Here is a 20,445-nt window from a genome sequence, read left to right as displayed (position 1 = left end):
GTGTGTGTGTGTATATGTGTGTGTGTGTATATGTGTGTGTGTGTGTGTGTGTGTGTATGGGGGGTGTCTTTCTTCTCTCTCTCGCACGCTGAAGGGCATGAAGCCCACTATCACAGTGATGAAGATGAGATTGATATACCCCGACAACTCATTGTGGAGATGTTAGAGGGCAGCAAGAAGGTACACAGCTCCATCTTCTCACACCAATCATGCCACCACTGTAGCAATGTCAGCACTATGGTGAAAATGACTGAGGCAATGAAGTGGAACCATGACATCCCACACCAAATGTGTTGCCTCATCATCTCTTCAACTCCAAAAAGAGCCTATCAAAGTTGATAGGGAGGGGTAAGGGTGTTTTGTTTTTGTTTTTTTTAAAAAAATTATTCAAACATTTTCCACAGTTGCAATGACTGCTAGAGGCTGGCTGCTCAACTGAGATGTTATAAGCAGTTTTGCCAATATACGTTTCTGTAAGACATTACTCCATAATCTTTATTGCTACAATTTGAAATACAAGACATAATCACTCTCAAGTGCCACAGAGGCCCATTACTACAACTACCGTAATCCCAAATAACAAAACCTTCACAGCTTAATGCAACCCCTGCCCCTCAAAAAAGAACCCTGCTCCCAGAAATCTAGGTAAAGAGGATTTACATACACATGGGTTCATACCAAGTCATATTCTGAAAACACATATATATTGTAACTATACTGTGTCTTTCACCTCCCCTAATCCCTTTTCTACTGTATTCAGCACTCTGAGGGCTCACTGTCCAGCTGAGGCATTTAGAAGATTCCTGGAGGTAGAATATAGCCAGTGGTAGACTTTTATCATCTATAAATTTGTCCAACCCCCTTTTAACATCACTAAATTGGTGGCTATTGACACATCTTGTGGCACTGAACCCTTCAGCTTAGCAATGTGCTTATATTTTCAACTATTTCAGCTATAGTATTTGCCAACAATTGGAAATAATCAGATTTCATGTCATCTGCAAATACTAAATTGCATACAACACACACACTTTAAAGTACGATTTGCTGAGAGCTAATAATTATATAGTTCTTAAGGAATTTGAAACAACTATACACGTAGCACACCCATAGCGGAAACCTTTAGTTGTCATGGTCTGTTATTTCCTAAAATGTTATCATTATGTCTACAACAGTATCAAAGTAATGTCAGTGATACTTAACCTAAATAATATGAATGTCTCAAAGACTGTGGTTGAATTAAGGGCAGCCATTAGAATTACACACACATCTGGAATGAAGTTAGGACTTATTTATTTTTATACAGTAATGTTTATTACAATTTTGTCTAGACAATATAATGCTGAAAAGATTTTGGTCACAAATAGTTTAAGGACAATTTTCCTAATCATATGTGGGCAACAACCCATGTCTTCCTCATATCCTTTCATTTGGCAGGATATGCTGTAAGGAGTAAATGTAACTTTCTGATCTCCTACATGATTAAGAGCAGCATTATTTCAAGAATTGTGGATAAATTATGGCAAATGTTTAGACTGAGTATCCCACACAGTCTGCTTACGAATCTCTTACCCACCTTCTTCAAGATGCCACCCAAAAAACCTTAATTTTACTTGCAGTTTGTTCAAATTTCTTGTATTCCTTCAATAACTAACACAAATTACAATCGTTGCAGTGTTTATAGAAAACTGCAACTGCCTTGGCATAGCATAGCAAAGCTTATGCAGGCAGCTAAAATGACGTGTCTGAACATAGTTCTGGCTTTTCTTCCTTCTTGAATGGAAAAGCATTAATCAGTATAGGAAAAATTAAGTTGGTTAAATTACATTATGCAGCTATAGCCATTAGCTTCTTTGGTATCATATGCTGGTAGAACCAATGATAGCAGAGTGATCACACAGACAAAACTTAGAAAACTTAGAACAGACATGGTAAAGTAGGGACGCAGGGTACTTAATGACTGTAGATGGAATCCAACTTTTAAAACTGTGATTGCTGGAGACTATGGTCTGGGTCAGGGGTCTGCAACCTTTAAGACAAAAAGAGCCACTTGGACCCGTTTCCGAAGAAAAAAAAACTGAGAGCCGCAAAACCATTGCGACATTTAAAACAAATATAACACTGCATATATTGTTTCTTACCTTAATGTCCGATCTGACAGCGGGCGGGAGGGTGACATCGGGACGGTGCGTGACTAACGCACGCACCGCCCCCATGTGACATCACAGCCAGTACAGCGCCCGCCACAGTGGGGAGTGTTGGGGCGCACAATGCGCCTCCTCCCCTCGCTAGTATCCGCCCCGGAGCCACGGCAAAGGTGTAAAAGAGCCACATGCGGCTCCGGAGCCACGAGTTGCAGACCCCTGGTCTGGGTTGTAAGACAAGTTAACTTAAGGAAGCCCATAGAAGGAAAGTTTCCTGACCCCTCCTCCTCACTTGCCGCCACTCTGAAAAAAAAGCCTCTTCAGAGAATCAGGAGCCCTATTAAACTTAATAGTGCTGCAGAAGCTGGATTAATTTGGGGAGAGAGGGGAGGTCTCAGTATTAGATTGTTATTGTTATTAAGCTTCTTACATTGCATTCCCCAAACAAACACTATTCATGCTACTGTTCTATAACAGGAGGAAAGAAACACAATAAAATTACCTAATTTGAACTAAATCCTGAAGTTGTTATTACATGGTAATAACAACACTTTTCACCACTGTGGCAAAGGGTAAGGGAAGATTGCTGAGTTGCAAGAAAGCAACAGGTATAACACAGGGCTATGTATGCCGAGTCTTGTGTGACTGAGATGTGGAACAAGGCACATAAAAGCCAGATGTCTACTCAGACAGATCAGGTAGGCTAGCTGCACAAGAGAAGAGTGTTGACATGGCACCTCATCAGGTGAGGCAATGGTGATAGCAGGATGCAGCAGCTGTAACAGCTAACTGGGGCAATGGAGTAGCCACTTTACACCTGCCTTTCCCTCCAATGGGAATGGGCTACCTCTGACCAGGTATAACCCAGGCTTAAGCTTGGGTACCAGGGGCATATCGCAACTGGCATCTATGTCAGTCTGCCTGAACAGCTCAAAGGTAGGGGTTAGAGTTACCCACACCTTCAAATGGTCTGAATAGAAAAGCATGCATGGCAGATCCTTAAACAAAAGTTATGCCCTGTTTAATACCATTTATTCATGTTTGCCTCTTCCTTCTTCCCACAGCAAAAGGTCTCAACAAATATAAGAACTGGTCAGCTTTTCTAAAATAGAAAAGACTATGCAACATGTATGTGAAAAATGATTTTTTAAAAATTATCCTTTACCTGATATATTCTAAATGGGATGTAGCGAAATCCACTATCTTCTGGAGGGTACTCCATGAGTTTTCGGTTTATAGCCCAAAATTGATCAAATTTGTCTGGGGAAAAATGAAAACAATATACTTATGCAATGTTTTTATAGAATAGGACATAAGAAAAATTCTATTTATTTTTTACTGTTGCAAGTTGCCTACAGAAATACAGAAAAGAAATAAAATGGAAGTATCCAAGCACTAGGGTTGCCATTCTCCCAAAAGTATTTTTTTTAAAAAAAAAATCCCCCTACTTGACATATGTCTGTGTTTTCCTGAACATTTTGCCGCTTCAGCAAAAAATGCCATTTCTCTTGAGCGATTCCTGGACGTGTTTTTACACTTGTGCATTTTTCTTATATGCTTCTTCATTTACAAGCTGCACTGAGCCCTGAGGGATAGCTCAATCAGTAGAGCATGAGACTCTTAATCTCAGGGTTGTGGGTTCAAGTCCCATGTTGGGTGAAAGATTTCAGAATTGCAGGGAGTTGGACTAGATGACCCCTGTGCTCCCTTCCAACTCTATAAATCTGTGATTCTGTGATTCTAATGTTACATGCTACCTCAATCTCAAGCGGTACAAGGTCCAGGGGCTTATACAGGGCTTGTGTTTCCTTTGGAAATGAGGCACACTGGAGATTGTGGGGCCTTTAGGATAAATGAATTATTTACACATATATACAACCTGAGCTTACAATGGAGGGGCTTCCAGCATTACACTTCAAGAGGGTCCTTCTTCTGCCATGGCCACAGTCCTGGATTCAAACTGTCAGCCCACATGGTGCTCTGACATCCCACCCCACCCCATTTGAACAGTAGCATTTGGCAGTGTATTGAATGATACTTGCAGAAGCTTTATTGAATCAAACTATTAAATCAACTATAAGTTAAACCCAAAGTTGTTATGGGCAGGACGACAAATGCATGTTTCATAGAAAAAGCAACTTGCAGATGTATCATTAACTATGAGGCAGTTATCACAACTGCTACTCTCTTTTCTTTTTGTGGTCATGAATTTTGTTTCAGAAAGAGGTTTAAAATCATCCCATCAATAATGAAAGCCATAATGAAAGCAATACTGAAAGATACAGCATGTATTTTAAAAAGTTCTCTTGGTTTCATAAGTTTTTCTTATTTCTCTTTTACTAAGGCTTGAAATATAAAATTAGTATTTGAAAGCTTTCAAAACATTATCTGTTGGGTTCCACAGGTGCAGTTTCCAATGACACACAGTGAAACCTGTACAACCAACATTTCTAAGCAACCTCTTATATTGGAATAACCACAGTGTTGTCCCAAACAAGCCAAAATAATCTTAAGATTTGAAGTAGAAGTGTAAGTGAAGAGAATCTTTGATAAACTGATTAAAGAACACAAACAAAACTTTAAAAGTTCCCATTTCTATTTTTCTGCTGTTAAATGCTTTGAATACTTTCCATGATAAAGCACAATCCTATGTGATTTTTTTAGTCTTCTGCAAAGCTATTATTATGCACTCCAAAAACCCTTCCTCAAGACTGCCTGCATGGATTCCTAATCAACAGGATCAAATGAGGGACGTTAACTTCTCACATCTAGATTGCCATGTGTGGCTACTGCTGTGATGGAAAGTTTACGATTTTCTATTACCACCCTCCATGAAATAAATCACACATCTGAACACTTGAACAAAGAGAAACTGTGTCAACATCCAATAACATGAAAAAGGTTAGATAGTATTTAAATAACATACAGCACTAATACAGTGGTACCTCGGGTTAAGAACTTAATTCGTTCTGGAAGTCTGTTCTTAACCTGAAACTGTTCTTAACCTGAAGCACCACTTTAGCTAATGGGGCCTCCCGCTGTTGCCGCGCCACCACTGTGTGATTTCTGTTCTCATCCTTAAGCAAAGTTCTTAACCCAAGGTACTATTTCTGGGTTAGCGGAGTCTGTAACCTGAAGCGTCTGTAACCCAAGGTACCACTGTACTTAAAACAAAAGGGCTAGAAAATATCAACCATCAACTAAACTCTAAGCAGATCCAAAAGGTAAAGCTTCTCAGTTGTATAACACTAGCTATATCCACACCTCATTTTTTAAACACTTGACATTTTAAGTATCAGTTATGATTCACATTCAGCTAAAATTATCTTAAGATAAGCATTTATCATTAGCCACTCAAAAAAAGAAAAATGACAAGCTATCATTTAAAAAATCATTGAACTCAGTGTGCTAAAATAAATACTGCACTTGCACACAGTGACAAAGCATGGTTTACTGCTACATGCATGAGCTGGAATGAGTTTCAGAAAACCTTTGGGCTCTCATGCTACATCCTCCTCTCCTCTTTTCCCATGCAATTGGGGAAAGGACCTTTCCTCTTTAGCTGCACTTTTACAGTCTCAGGCTTGGCATACAACTCTGTCTGCTTTAGAACAAGCCAAATTCAAACCATGACTTATTCAAGTGGCCTGTTTTAACTAATCAGTTTGTGATAAAACAATGATCCCTGGTTTCTAACAAATCAAGATTCTGTGAAAATGAAACTAAATGTTAAGAGAAATATTTCTCCATACCACATTATTTCAGCTCAAGCATACAACAACAAATCATAGTGAGTTGTATGCAAGCTGAGCCAAAGACTTAATTGCTTCACTTTGAAATTGTTTCTTACCATTCTGTAATCCCATCCAAAGTTGCTTATGATCCTTTTTTTGCATCTCATTGATAACTTGACTCTTATGTTTCAAGGCATCTGCTTCTTTTATACAAGCCATGAAGTGGGCTTCAATTGCATCCTTTGAGGGACAGTGTAAAAGATCTTTTTCTGGAAAGTTCTAAAAGAAGTACAAAATTATGATCATCCAAAGGCGAGCAGTTTATCAATTCAACTGTTATTTTAGAGCAACAACCAAGACAAACCATGGTGAATAATTCCCAAGGGTTTAAGAGAACTTTAACTGTGCAACTGTGTATAGTTAAAGGAAAGCAATAGCTTTACTAGATTTCTCTTCTCCATTCTGCACCCTGTGTAATAACATCAAGCAGATGTCAATATAGTTCTCCTTTCCCCTTCCTCAGACAAGGCAGGCAGACATAGACTAGCTTTTGAATCAGTAGAATTAGAATTATTTTGGTTTTAGCCTTTAGTAGAAATTCTCCACATAGCTCAGAAACTGTACTCAGAGACCTACCTGGTATCTTATACGGAAGGCATTTATAAAGAAATAAAAGTCAAGTGTTCTAATACATATAGGTTTCCCCGCCGTGGCCCCCCGCCAGAAAGCCAAATTGAGCTACTGTGGATCATGGCTCTGGCTTGCTTGCTCTATGCAGACACAATGGTCAGCATGTGAGAGGCTGCTTGAAAGGCTTCCAGATTAGAACCCATTCTGCATTTCAGTGAAGCTAAACTAAATTCATGGGGTTGGATCCAGAATCCCTGTAAGCAGCAGCTGGGCCATTCCGGAATGCTGTTGGAGGTAATGCTGGGTGTGGGGTGAGATGTAGGGGGAAGTGGCAAAAGCAAAAGCCTTCCTGTAGTGGGGGCCTCTACTGGATTGCAGTCCCTAACCACAAATGGAAAGAGGCCTTTTGTACATGGAAGAGCAGGTATGGATACAAGCCAAAATGGGAAAGAAAACAGGGACAAAGTGGTAGGCAATTCTTGACAGGCAAACTTGTATACATTTATATACCACCTTCTTGCCATAAAAACGGTCCTCAAGGTGGTTTACAACAATATGATCTTTACATTTAGAACTGTATATCTGTGGCTCCCAATTGGTGGTCCATGGACGCCAGGGGGACCAGATAACCCACCTAGGGAGTCTGTGGCACCATTCACATAACATAAATGACCAGAGAGATATCAAAATTTTCATAAGTAGGGGGTCCATGGCTTGGCTTTTGAAAAACAGGGCCCCCACAGTACTTAGCTAATGGGGAACCACTGCTGTAGAGCATTAAACCAAGTCAACATAAAACAAACCCTCAAACAGGCAGGATTAAAATACAGTAAAAATTGGCAGAGTAAGAATGCAATCACCTAAAAGACAAATGTAAGTGACAGAAAGCAGGTGCAAAACCAGCAATCCTCACTTGCTGTCTGCTAGTGCTTTCCCTTTCCCCTTCACGCAAGCATATAAGAAATTGTGATTACATGAGCTGCCTCTGCTTTTGAAGTGTTGAACAACTCCAAAGATGCACCATAAACATACCTTAAAATGTACTGTTATGTTCCATGGAAGGGCTGTATTTGAAGCATGAAGGTCAAAAAGCAAACCAATAGGATAATGCCTAGTAACAAAAGAAAACATTAAAACCAAATAAATGACCATTTCATACTTGAAAATTTGCATTAAAAAAGATTGTTTCTATAAAAAATTAAAAAGCAAGCACTTTCCCCAAACCTTCAAAAGAAGCCTGTTAAATACAAAAGCCATTTCTCAGCAAACCTCTTTACATTCATCACAGAACTTTGTTGAAGCCATTGTGCATGACAATAGCAATAGTACTATAGCAAAGTTTAAGAAAAAATACATGCTGGTTACGTGTTATATAATTTTATAGTCTGTCTATCTGACAAAAAGCACTCTGAGTAGAATAGAGAATTATAATGAATAGAGCATTACCTGAGAATTTGATGCAGAATAAAAAATATGCTGTGAATCAGTCCTACATACAATCGTGGTGCAAAAGATAGAGTGGCATAACTTTCTTTGGAGCGGGTGTTTGCTAACCCAACACACATGAAGGCCTTCACTGGATAGCTCAGCAGTTCAAGACTCTGAGATGGCATTATTATTTTTTTAAGGTAAGTCTTTAAGCCCTTCTAGGAATAACACCTTGGCAAAATGTACATGCACCCTTCTAAACAATTTCTGTGAAATGAGCCAGCCTGGCTGCTCCCACCTGTAAAGTGTTTTCAGCAAACTAGTGAAGTTAAGAGCTGTGACTGACAAGTGAGTTTTTTTGGTCACTAGGTAGTAGGAATCCCTGCAGTCCTAAAGAGCTGCTGTTTTCCCTCTCCTTTTAGTGCAGTTTACCTGCTTCTGTCTTAATCTCTGTAGCTTGCCCTTCCTATCCCTCTAACAACCTGGATGCATTTTTTCCTATGGTGGGGTCTTCTGAAATCAGGTAGCTATTTTCTGCAAATACTATGACACAACAAGTGTGGGTGTGTGTTAAAGACTCCCCTCCTCCCTCCAAAAAAAAAGCAAATGTGAAGGCTTTGCAAAGAGGCTTAGCCATATCTCCTGCTGAGCAGGTGCTAAAGACCAGACACTCATACAAGTCTACTTAGAAGTCTGTATGTATTTAACAGGGTTACTCCTACAGCTGGGTACAGGATGGCAACCTAGGCTTTGGGTTAGGGGTAGTATTGAAGGCTCTTGTGCCTTTAACAGCTGTATGACAGGCAGAAATTCAACAGGTTCAGTCTTTTCTAGTATGGAAATGCAATTAGGAGAAGATGCGAAGGATCCACCCGTTTCCTGCTCTGCTTGTTTCTTTTGCTGACTAAGCAATTTGGAACAGGCAGATACTTGAGAGACTTTTTAAAAAAATGTTGGCTGGGGAATAATAGCAAGAATTGCCTGTTACTTGTTTTGCTGCCTACCAGTCATGTGGAATAGGCAACTGCTGGAAGAACTTTTTGAAAATGGAACAATGGGAGAAGAAACATGGTAATCCTCCTGTTGCTGCTATGCTTCCTGCAGGCATGTGGAGCAGGCAGCTGCTTAAAAGAGGCTTCAGCTGAATATAGGTAGAGGGGTAGCATCTAGCAACTGTTCAGACCTTTAGAAAAACAACACTTGGAGGCTACCCCCACCACACACCATCATTAAATAGGTCACAGGAAAAACTTTAAAGATTTTTTCTTAAGGAGTCAAGAACTCCTTGTTATACTATGTCAAAAATGAACCTTCATCTTTAGGAATGATTCTAACCTTTATGGTCAAAGCAGTGGCATATGTAGGGTGAGTGGAAATTAATTCCCAGGCACAAACCTGTAAGAAGTTTACCTGGTACAAAACTCAGAAACCAGGAAGGAAAAATGTTCATAACTAAGACAATAAACATGAAACTTCTTACACATCTGGTTCTAGCCAGGTGAGCACTAAGATCCTTGTCCTAAATTCATTCCATCTTTCATAATAATAAAAAAGTCATCAGGCATATCTTGCCTCACCAAGAACAAAGAAGGGAAACATCAGCCTATAACTTCTTAAGTATTCTAGCACTGCAAAAGAAGTTGTGCTTGTATCTCTGGCATGCAAAGAACTCTACATCATCTAAATACCATTTCAGATCCTCTTAATAGACAAATACCTGTTTTAACTGGAATGAAAGACCAACCAGCCTTGAGCATGAACCACTCCCTATTGGCTAGCTGACGTGGGAATGACACAGGAACAAAGCAATCAGAGTTAATTATGACATCATGCTTACAGGAAACATAAATTAAATACTTTGGAATCACTGAATGATCACCCCTGCTTTCCTAATACAATCTGTTAGAATAACAGACATTTAAACTTACTAACAGCAGCTATTCAGCAAGATAAAAGGGGGATGTGAGATAAGAGAGGATTTGAAGGTGTCCACATGACTCCATTTCACAAAGGGAATTATATATGCAAGTGTGTGCACATGGATGCTCCTCCACCTCAGAAATAACCAGCTCTCCATTGAGGTTTTAGACAAATGCAGCTAGTTTCCATCACAATAAGGATCACACCCTTTGCCAGTGAAAAGAAATCTCGCTGGACAGGGGTGCAAGAAAAATCAGTGGAAGCAACAGCCCATGGCAGCCTCTAATGTAGTTCCATCTAGCCTATGTCATAACAACTCCCCCCTAGCAGAGAACTGTCTATATACCACAGTGGGGCCTGTGTCTAAGTAGCAGTTATGGCTGCACCACTGCCTGAACCATCTTGCAAGTCCCCTTATGCTACTTGGGTTGTGTGAGCATTTTTTCCCATTTCTGTAGCAATGCCAATGTATGTATTTTATAGAAATGGTTTCCACTGCAGTGAGCAGCTAGATTAACATATTTTACTACTCAATAAAACTTCAGGACTTTTGAAGCAGGAGCATCAAGCTCTCTCAGCTATTATAATCAGGAAAGTGGAATATATTTATATTTCACTATTAAACTGCCACCAGATACAGATGAGTGCTGTAATGCCGAATCAGCTATGAATAGATAGGAAAACAGAGTATTACTACTCCAGCCATGGTGGAAACAGACCCACCATTAGCTTTTCAGCATCATTTAGTCAGAAATCACTCCACAAATTTGCTCTGCTGATTTTTGGTAAAACACAACCAGTACTGATTTGGTTGTTTCTGTCTTATTGGACTCAGTCTTCCATGAGCTAACGTAAGAGAAATATAGATAAGCAATAGGCTGATCAAAGCCACTACCTAGAGTTCTTCTCATTTGTACTCTTTATTTCCTTACTCCTAATCTTCTGAAAATATTGCTACCACTCAAATCCCAGCAAGTCTCCTTACAAGTTTTCAGTTATGCAGGTGGTAATGCTGGATTTATAAATATAGATTTATAGAAGATAAACACACATACATTTTTAGCGAAAGCTAGTATTCTCTACATACACGAATTAATAATCCCTCTAATTTTAAGGCCTTGTTTTTTTTGTTTTGTTTTTTTTAAATATTTTATTAAGGATTTTCTTGTTTTACAGAAGTGTAGTGCCTCATATATATTTTTTCCCCATGTAACATTTTTACAAATCCGTTTCATTTGCTGAGGCATTAGGGGGAGAAGAAAATAAAAATAAAAATAAAAAAGGAGAGAAAAAAGAAAGGGGGGTGGAGAGAGGGAAGATGGATAAGGGTGGGATTGGGTGGCGGTGTTTCTATTATGTTTAATGTATGTAGAGTTTGGTGTCAGCGTGCTTTTGTTGTTCACTTGTGTTCCTTTGGTGGTGAGAGAGGTTGGGGTTGGCCTAGGGTGTGATTGTTTGCTTGTGATTGGCTGTGGTGATCTTTGTTTTCGTGTGTGAGTGAGGTGGGTGGGTGTTTTGGATCAGGTATTAAGGCCTTGTTGAAACAGGGTTCTTTCTAAATTAGTCAGTCTTCAGATCAACAACTTTCACCACACCTTCACCTGAGCCTAGAACAATCCATACAGTACATTCACTTTCTGGACACTACTGTGCACTACATGGTGAAATGTAAGCACCACCGTATCAACACATATCTACATGCATCTTGCTTTCAGATAGAACACATTACAAAATCCACTATTTATAGCCAGGTCCCTGTGATTCAGCTGTTTCTATACTGACCTGCTTAAGGATTTTTAGGCTACAGTATCGACACTCAAAGAACTGAACACCCAAAGAAATGAATACACAGATCAGGACTAGACCAGCATCCAGGAATCTTCTACTATAGGGCAGATGTAGAAGAGAAACTGACAAACCACTTGTCACCACTTCCAGCTCCTAGTTGAAATCACTCCAATGTATCAAAGAACTATAGCTCATGCTGGGCAATAATGCTTTCTTCTCAAGGCCTTGAATGATAGGCCAGTACTTTCTTACAGACAGCCCCTAACCTAAACAGCTCTTCACAAGGAACTCCAGGAAACCCTAACAGACCATACTCTGCAACAAACCCAGATGCTGAATCTCTTCCCATATCCACTCAAACAACAGCATTTCAGGACCTAATAATATCAGCCACAACACCAAGGTGTCATTCACCCATTCATCTTCCAATATATGTGCTATCTTCCAGCATCCTGACATCAGCAAAGAGATTAACCAGAAACCAGAAGAACATTTCAGTTTAGCAGATTGCCGTTATTAACCTTAAGGTGCCAACCTTTAACAAAGGAACTTTAAAGAAAACTCAAGTGTGAAACTGCTGAATTACAACTTATCAAGAAATTTAATTCTTAACAGAGACAATGGCTTTCTCCTACTACAGTGGTACCTTGGTTTACGAACTTAATCCGTTCCAGAAGCCCATTCTTAAACCAAAGCATTCTTAAACCAAGGCGTGCTTTCCCATAGCAGCGGGGGACTCAATTTACAAATGGAACACACTCAACAGGAAGCGAAACATGTTCTGCTTCCAAGACAAAGTTCACAAACCAAAACACCTACTTCTGGGTTTGCAGCGTTCTTCATCCAAGTTAATAGCAAGGTGATGTGCTATCACTGATTATTGTTGTGAAAGTTTTACCATTCTCATTCTGCATACATTTATGCAGTAAGACTGTACTGTCTGAACCTGACCTATTTCTCAGGTTACTTCTGCTGCATCACATTAACATGGCCACTCTTCTGAAAAGGCCCACTTTACAGATGATTTATTTTTCCTTAATATATTCAGAAACTGGTCAAATAAAAATCCCAACACATGTCTAAACTCATGTTCTGACAGTTTGGTAGCTCTTGTCAAATTTCAAGGCTGTTGCTGACAGAAACTGAAAGTAGTAAGTAGTTTCAAAGTGGGGACAGGGGCTCTCTGAAAGTATGAACCACATACTATTTGAAATGCTTTCTATAGTAACAGTCTTTTTTCACCTCTTCAATCATCTAACTTTAATTCTGCTTACAAGTATCTCAGCAAATGTTACAACATTAAGTCTGAGCAGCCCATGATGAGTAAATGCCCCCTGCAAAGAAAGGATAAATAGTTGTACAAAATTATAAGACAATATAATATTTATATGATAGTGGTGAGAAAATTTCACACTCACTTGCAACTTTGCAATAATATAACTCTGTCAGTAAGCATGTGTTTTGTCAGATGTTTCATAGAGATTGTAGAGGATTTTGAGACTATTACAAGAGTACGAACTTCATATAATCTTTCTAAACACTGTCAGACTCCACACATAGGCCATAAATAGAACCATGATTCCCTCACACAAGCCAGTTACAAGGGGTTAAAGTAAATGTCTAAAGTGGTGGCTGACAGTTAACTGCAACAAAATGCAGGTTAGAATTCAATTCCAAAGCTGGGTGTAAATATTAATTTTACTGCATACGTTCCCTTTAATGACTGCAGGCTAGCAAAACAGTTCATAGTTTTTACTTGTTTTATTATCTATGAATGGAAGGACAGGACAAGCCAAGATATGTGCGAAGCTGCAATATGTAGTTACTTAGCACCATCTGCTGGTTAGGTAAGCATTATGCAGTAACTTTTAAGTAAACTGCTGAGGCCACTAGATACAGAAATTTGTAATACCCATGATTACTACTAGTTGCTCTTTCATCACAGTGTTAAAAAAAAAAAGATCTATTAGAGCCCTCTTTTCAGAGCCTGGGAAGTAGCATGTCACTTTGGTTGAAATCCTATATCTAATTATCTATAAGCCACACTGAATTCAATAGGAATTACCTTGAGTGGGCATGCATACGTTAGAGAATCTCGCTGTACATATTTTCAAATTCCAGAAAAGTAGCAGCATTAATTGAAGTTAGCAAAACAACCTCCAAGCAAACCCTCTTTCGGCTTCTCAAAGAATAACTGATTTTGTAGAGCTTATAGTAAAAATGCCACAATATATGTTAGTCTTTCAAAACATGTTACAATACCTTTGTGGTTTTTAAACACTGGGATTTAATTCCCATGTCTTCGGGATACTGAAATTAACACAATTAACAACATTCCTGGCTTTAAATATTGCAGCTAAGCCCTTAAGACCTATAACCACACCATTAATTTTAGAGCTAATGAGAAAGGATATCACTCTCCATTTCATATGTTTTATCTAGGGACTCAGCTAGACTGGTAAAGAAAAAGTGATTTATATGCGTTATAACATTGTGCCACCAGATGGCGACATGGAGTCCCATTTTTCTCTACCTGTTTTCCCTGTTTAAATCTACAATGCTTTAAACTGAAACACTTCTTTGATGTGGGTGGTTCATTACCCATAGGAATAAATGGCACAGCCTAGGAACACAAAGCCAAACCTGCTCCTCCTTTCCGCACCCTCTCAGATACTAAATGGCCCTCACAGACCATGTGTTTTATTTTGAAAACTGGGCTTTGGGGAAAATGGTTAAATGGTTTTTATTTTGTACAAGACATATAAAAAAACTATTACAGGATCAGTGAGCCATCAGTTTTTAATTTTAGCCTTCAAGCCATATGTAGGTGGCTGAGACATGGGGAAGGAAGGATAAAGATAAATAAGCCATATCATTGTTATAAGTTTGCAGGCACTTCATGATATTAAATGTAAAATGGAACACTGAAGAGTGTCCTTTAGCTTTTAAAGAATGTGCTTTATGAACCAGATATGCTAAACTAGAATTTGAGCCAAGAGGAAGAAAAATGTAATAAACTTTCTCCCTGAGGCAAAAGGAAGAGAGGGTGTCAAGCAACCACAAACTCTCCATGAGTTGCTGAGAATAACAGTTTGTTATGGAAGATGTTTAAGCTTGATTTCCTCAACCACGGAAGTTCCTAATGCAAAAATAAAAATAGGCACCTCTAATATGCATGTGGTGTGCAGTTGCAGAACATCTGCTTGAGGATTCAAAAACTCGAAAAGTGATACAACTAAATACACTATCATAATTAATTTTAAAATTTTCCAACTTTTTTATACAAAAACCAATTTGTGGACAAATATTAATTTAAGAACATCAGCTTGAATGCTATGTCATTGCTTTGTAAATACCATGTATGATCAAACTTAAAAGAATTCAAATATCACAGAACTATTGGGGGAAGTTTTGAATTCGAATTATCAAGAGCTATTAACACGCTTGTAGGTTAAGGCTATGTCCATTTTAAAGAGAAACCAATCAATGATTATTTTCAAGTACTGTATTTTAGTTAGCAGAATTCTGATGTTTAAACTTATGGTCATGATTTTAGAAGATATCACTAACTAACAATCACATATTCATGAAAGTAACACAATGAACCTCACTCAAAAGCCTGGGCACATTGGAACCCATTATGTGCACTAACTATTATCAGTATCTTCTAGTTTAAAAATCCTAATTAGGGCCAACAAATTGTATTGCTTATTTATAATTGATGTCACTGTATGAAGGCCTCAAATGTAATTAAGGTGGGTAACAGATCTCTACTTCAGAAGAATGTAAATTGGGGTGGGATGTACCAAGCTGCTTGGGACTATGCAAGCATTTGTGTAACTAAGACAGTTTCGAATCTTAGTATGCAGGAACCCTTGACTTTGCAGTTAACATCTCCACCAACACTTAACTTAACCCTAATTATTGTATTGTATTATTGAAACCTAATAAGGGCCTGTTGAAGATGGACTTGTCTAGGTCTAACTTTCTGTTAATAGTGACTATACAGTCGTACCTTGGATCCCGAACGCCTTGCGAATCTAACGTTTTGGCTCCCGAATGCCGCAAACCCGGAAGTGAGTGTTCCAGTTTCCAAATGTTCTTTGGAAACCGAATGTCCGACACAGCTTACACAACTTCCGATTGACTGCAGGAACTTCCTGCAGTCAATCGGAAGCCCAGCCTAGGTTTCTGAACATTTTGGAAGTCGAACGAACTTCCGGAACAGATTCTATTTGACTTCTGAGGTACCACTGAACATTACTTGCAACTATACGTTGTTTGCAACAGTTCTAACAAACAGACTTAAATACATTATCAGTCCTTTCCAGGCTGTGCAGACATATAGCGGACAGAAGCTGTTGCCTCTTTAGTATTGTAAACTGCTGTGTATTCTTATGCTGTATGTTCACTGTATACCCTGGGATTTCTGTAAAGTGGAGTGCCATTAGAAAAACCAATAAAGCTTCTTTTAAAAAATTATATAAAATAAAATTGGGGTGAGGATGGAACACATCATGCAATTCAACTGTTAATACCAACACTTATGCCCAATTAAGGCAGGTCCATGAAATGTGAGCTCCAAAGGTGGCATGGAGCTTTTAATCCTCATAGTTCGCTCCTGATTTCAGCAGTGAGCGAATTATGTCTGCACAAGGCCATAGCAGCTCTACACCTGTAAGCTGCAAGTTGATTTAATGGAAAGGAGAACCCTAGTTCTCAAGCTTATGCAATTCTCCGAGACCATGTTTCATGTTGGACACATCTGAAACTAAGAGATCACCATCATTTTTGTACTTGCAGAGACAGAATGGCTCACAATTGGAACTCTGAGCATGCACTGAGAAAGCAAGAAGGAAAGCACTTTAATCCTAATTGTGCAAAATAGAATGTTATTTGGTATATTGACGTCACTGAGGAATTAATATCTTTTTTAAAAAGGTTGCCCACAATCTTAGATTTTGATAGGGCAACTTCAATTTGATTAGGCTTCCCAAGAACAATATGCAGTCAGGAAATATAGATGCTAACACTCTAAAATACTCAAAAAGTTAAATAACTTACCATTTTAGTGGTGTGCCTTCATATTCGAACCATATTTCTACAATATCCTCTTGTCTCATAACCTTCTGAAAATGTTTTTTCACTTTGTCCGTTACCAGTGTCAAGTAACTTATTCTGGGTAAAAGCAGCTGAAAGGAAAGGTAAACAGCACATCTTTATGAAAAGAATCACATGTAAAAGTTACATTAAAAATATTACTTGCTTTTCAGTCACATGAGCAGTACTTATAACATAAATAGTACTGGGCGGTTGATATGCAAGTTATGTTCTACTAAGTTCAAAGGGACTTTTATTCAAGTAAGTGTGCTAAGGACTGCAGTTTGAAAAGTGGTCAAGGTATATTCCGCAAAACACTGCTTCTTCACAAGTTCCATTTAAATAAGGCTTCAGAGAGAATCTTGGGTCTCATAGAGAAATGATCTTTTAGCATAATAAACATATTCCTCATATGGACAAATGGGACTGTGCCCAAACAGGAGAAAACTACTTGCAATGACAATTAACCCTCAAGAAAATTAAAGCACACTGTGCTTAAAGAGTGAAGTTTCTTCTAAACAGAATGCTTAGGACTTTGTTTTCCTACTGAGTATTTGGAAGTCTTAGGGGAAATATTTCACCCTTGTTTTTTCAGGCTGCTGCTATTTCTTGGGAACAGAAGTTGAATCAATCTCATGTAGCAGCAGCAGATTATGGCATAGCAGCATCTAGGCTAGAATTCCTCAAACACATGGAAAAGCAATGTTTTTTAATGGGCACTAAGGCTGTACATTTCAAATGTTAAGATTTCCAAAACATCCAAATAATTTTACAAAGTTAATAACAGCATGGAAATTCATCCAGTCACAAAGGATTTTCTGTAATGGAAAAGCTGGAAGAAGCTCCCTTAACAGTTCTTTGTTTAACAAGCATTATCTCCTCTTTCTTTCTATCATTTTTTCCAGCATCAAGAAGATGATGAAACACAGTATGTTCCTCAAGTATAGTCGAATACTAAACATCAAAATGATGGTTCTACATGTGTTTATAATACTTACATAGTAAGGTTCAGCTTCCCTTTCGGTAATCTCGTCCTGATATAGGGTAAAACAAGTTGGTATTCGCCCAAACCAAACATCTCTAAGTACATCTTTGTCATCTGTCATTCTTCCAAGAAGTACAGAAGCACATGTAGGCTAAATTATTCCCCCAGAAAAACCACTGCAAAATATAAAAATAGTCAGCTTTTAGATGCACATGAATCATATTATCCCTTTAGTGTACTTCCACAGCACATGATAACAAAGGCATTTCTTCTTTTAATCTACAGAGAAATGGTTGGCTGAAGAAAGCTAGACAAAATTTTGTACCCCAGTACATTAAACACCTGTCCCCAAATACAAAAATGCTTAATAAATGTGAGAATTTTTTTCTCCTAGGTTCTTTTGCTGTTGTTCAGAAGTAGGAGCTGTGAAGGATTTGATCCAGATTAGGATCATAGTGCACAGGCAGGGATGGGTTTTGACCCTCTACATCATTTGCTGCTGAAAATTCTGCCCTTCAATGCTGATATTTGTCCTCAAAGGTGGTACTACAGCAAATGGAACCTTTGGGGAGAAACAGCAGTTGATAAATTACATCCTCCTTAGGCTGCAAATCTATACTCACTTACTTGGGAATAAGCTCCACTGAACTCTATGGGACTCCTTTCTGAAAATGATTCTTATGAACTATTAGTTTTGCTTTTAAAATCATGATAGGGGTTTTTTTCCCTTGAATCACTGGCACAGGCCATAGTGAATATGTATTAACAATGAGAGGTGTTTTGAAAGTTATTCCTATAGGTGTAAGTCGGTTTTCAATGGAGAGTGGCTTGCAAGTTACATCAATAAACTTTCAATTACTGATAGTGAAGCGTACTCATGAGCCTTTGGTAACAGACTTTGTCAAAAGCTTTTTGGAAGTTCAGGTATATGGAATTTACTATATAACCCTTATCTATATGGTTACTAATATTCTTGATATCAAAGTTTGCAAAGAACTTCCCTTTGAAGAAGCCATGTTTCAACCCTTGCTCTTGCACATTAGTTTTAATATCTCTACCAATTTACCTAAGACATATCTCTAATGCCATAATTCAATTCCTAGAAATTGATGAGACATGTCTATTCTCCAAAACTCTGGCAAATAGGTCAATTTTAATGAAACATATATTCACTGCAATTTCACATCTTACGTGAATGCCGTATCTCAGCGACTTGCTAACTTGATTACAGTTTAGCTCTAAAACAGGCTTCCTCAACCTCGGCCCTCCAGATATTTTGAGACTACAATTCCCAACATCCTTGACCACTGGTCCTGCTAGCTAGGGATCATGGGAGTTGCAGGCCAAAAACATCTGGAGGGCTGAGGTTGAGGAAGCCTGCTCTAAAACATTATCGTTTGTGACATCTGTTTGATTGCTGTAATGTACTGTATGTGGGACTGTCTTTAACTACTCACAAAACAGTTAGTAGCCTAGCAGCTGTATTTTGAATTAACTAGGGCCAGTTACTGAGAAGAAACCTCTCTGATAGTGAGTAGCAAACAGGGAGAGTGTCTTCTTAGTGGTGACACATAATTACTTTCCAAGGCTCACCTGACAAATACACTGCTGTCCTTTTGGCACCAGGCAGAAACTTTTTTTAATCCTGCTAAGTTTTTAGATTTACAGTATTTTAACAGTTGCTTTTATCACCATTTGATTATTTTCTATTTTAGTATTATGCATGGGAAACACAGAAGAGGAGAATACAAATTCTTTAATAAACAAAGCTGACGGCTTCTTACAGATATCCTTCCCCAAAACAATGCCTCAGATACGGCCAATTCAACATCCTCTGCAGTGGGGACAGATAAAATAGTGGCTTGTGCTTCTTCTGTACACCTTGGTATGCCTAAAGGTTTTATTGCCTCGCTGATTTCATGTTCCTGATGTATTTACAGAACAAAGAGAGTCTGAACATTGGTCCTCCTAGTTCAGTACTGTACATGCTGAGCTGATTGTACAGACAGAGGAGTCCTACCTGGGGACTCGACCTGCAACCTTCCGCATACAAACCTTGTGGCACAACGAAGAACTATGCCCCTTGCCCTGCTGGATCCGGCTAGCGGCCCACCTCGCCCAGCACCCCTTTCTCACAGAGGGATCAAGCAAATGCCTATCGGAAACTCGCAAGTAGGACCTGAGGGGGGGAGACAGCCCTTTCCCGCGCTGTAACGGATATATATGGTTTCTGGTGGTGAAATGAATCCTCCCAAGCCTACCCTCAGCGCTATCGGGTGCCTTGAGAACACTCTACATACACCCAGGCTCACGTGTGTACGTGTGAAGAGGTTTACGAGGCGTGTGGAGGAATAAATCTGTGCCCCAGATGATGTCCCCTCTCCTCCACCCCCCCTCAGGCAGAGGAAGGGGTCACAAGGGCGGGGCGGCAGCCTCTCCTGCCCCGTCCAGTCTCCGCTCCCGCGTCGTATCACCCAACAAACAAGCTTCCCCACCAGCCAACTCCTTTCTACGTCGCCGCCGCCCCCTCCTCCCGCCTCCCTGATGGGGGAGGGGACAACGGAAGATGCCGTTACCTGGCAGTTTGTTTCTTTCCTTGGCCGGGCCACCCCCTGAGTGCGAAGCTCGCTCGAGCACAAGTCAACACTGCGCAGGCTCGGCTCCGCCCACTGAGCCGGCCTCCTCCTCCTCCTCCTCCTGCTGCCCCCCCCCTCGC

The 20,445-nt window shown here is 39.3% G+C and overlaps 1 protein-coding gene across 4 annotated transcripts in view; it reads right to left on the bottom strand.

The window, feature by feature from the left end:
• Positions 1 to 20,445, bottom strand: part of ATG5 (autophagy related 5) — a 25,875-nt gene extending 5,430 nt beyond the window's left edge. The window contains exons 1-6 of one of the 4 annotated variants that reach the window (XM_082216689.1): positions 20,306 to 20,445; positions 17,743 to 17,905; positions 16,709 to 16,836; positions 7,541 to 7,619; positions 5,995 to 6,157; positions 3,310 to 3,404 (exon numbers count right to left, since the gene is read on the bottom strand). In XM_082216689.1, coding sequence (XP_082072815.1) covers positions 3,310 to 3,404; positions 5,995 to 6,157; positions 7,541 to 7,619; positions 16,709 to 16,836; positions 17,743 to 17,850 — 573 coding nt within the window. In that variant the 5' untranslated portion in view covers positions 17,851 to 17,905; positions 20,306 to 20,445. Of the gene's footprint in view, positions 1 to 3,309; positions 3,405 to 5,994; positions 6,158 to 7,540; positions 7,620 to 16,708; positions 16,837 to 17,742; positions 17,906 to 19,513; positions 19,655 to 19,990; positions 20,013 to 20,041; positions 20,251 to 20,305 lie in introns of those variants that run through there. The other 3 variants (XM_082216690.1, XM_082216692.1, XM_082216691.1) reach the window with 3 other exon arrangements.

This window comes from Podarcis vaucheri (assembly GCF_965113315.1).
Source record: "Podarcis vaucheri genome assembly, chromosome: 3".
Taxonomy (NCBI): Eukaryota; Metazoa; Chordata; class Lepidosauria; order Squamata; family Lacertidae; genus Podarcis; species Podarcis vaucheri.
The sequence above is the reverse complement of the archived record's forward strand: the minus strand, read 5'-3'. Positions and strand labels throughout refer to the sequence as shown.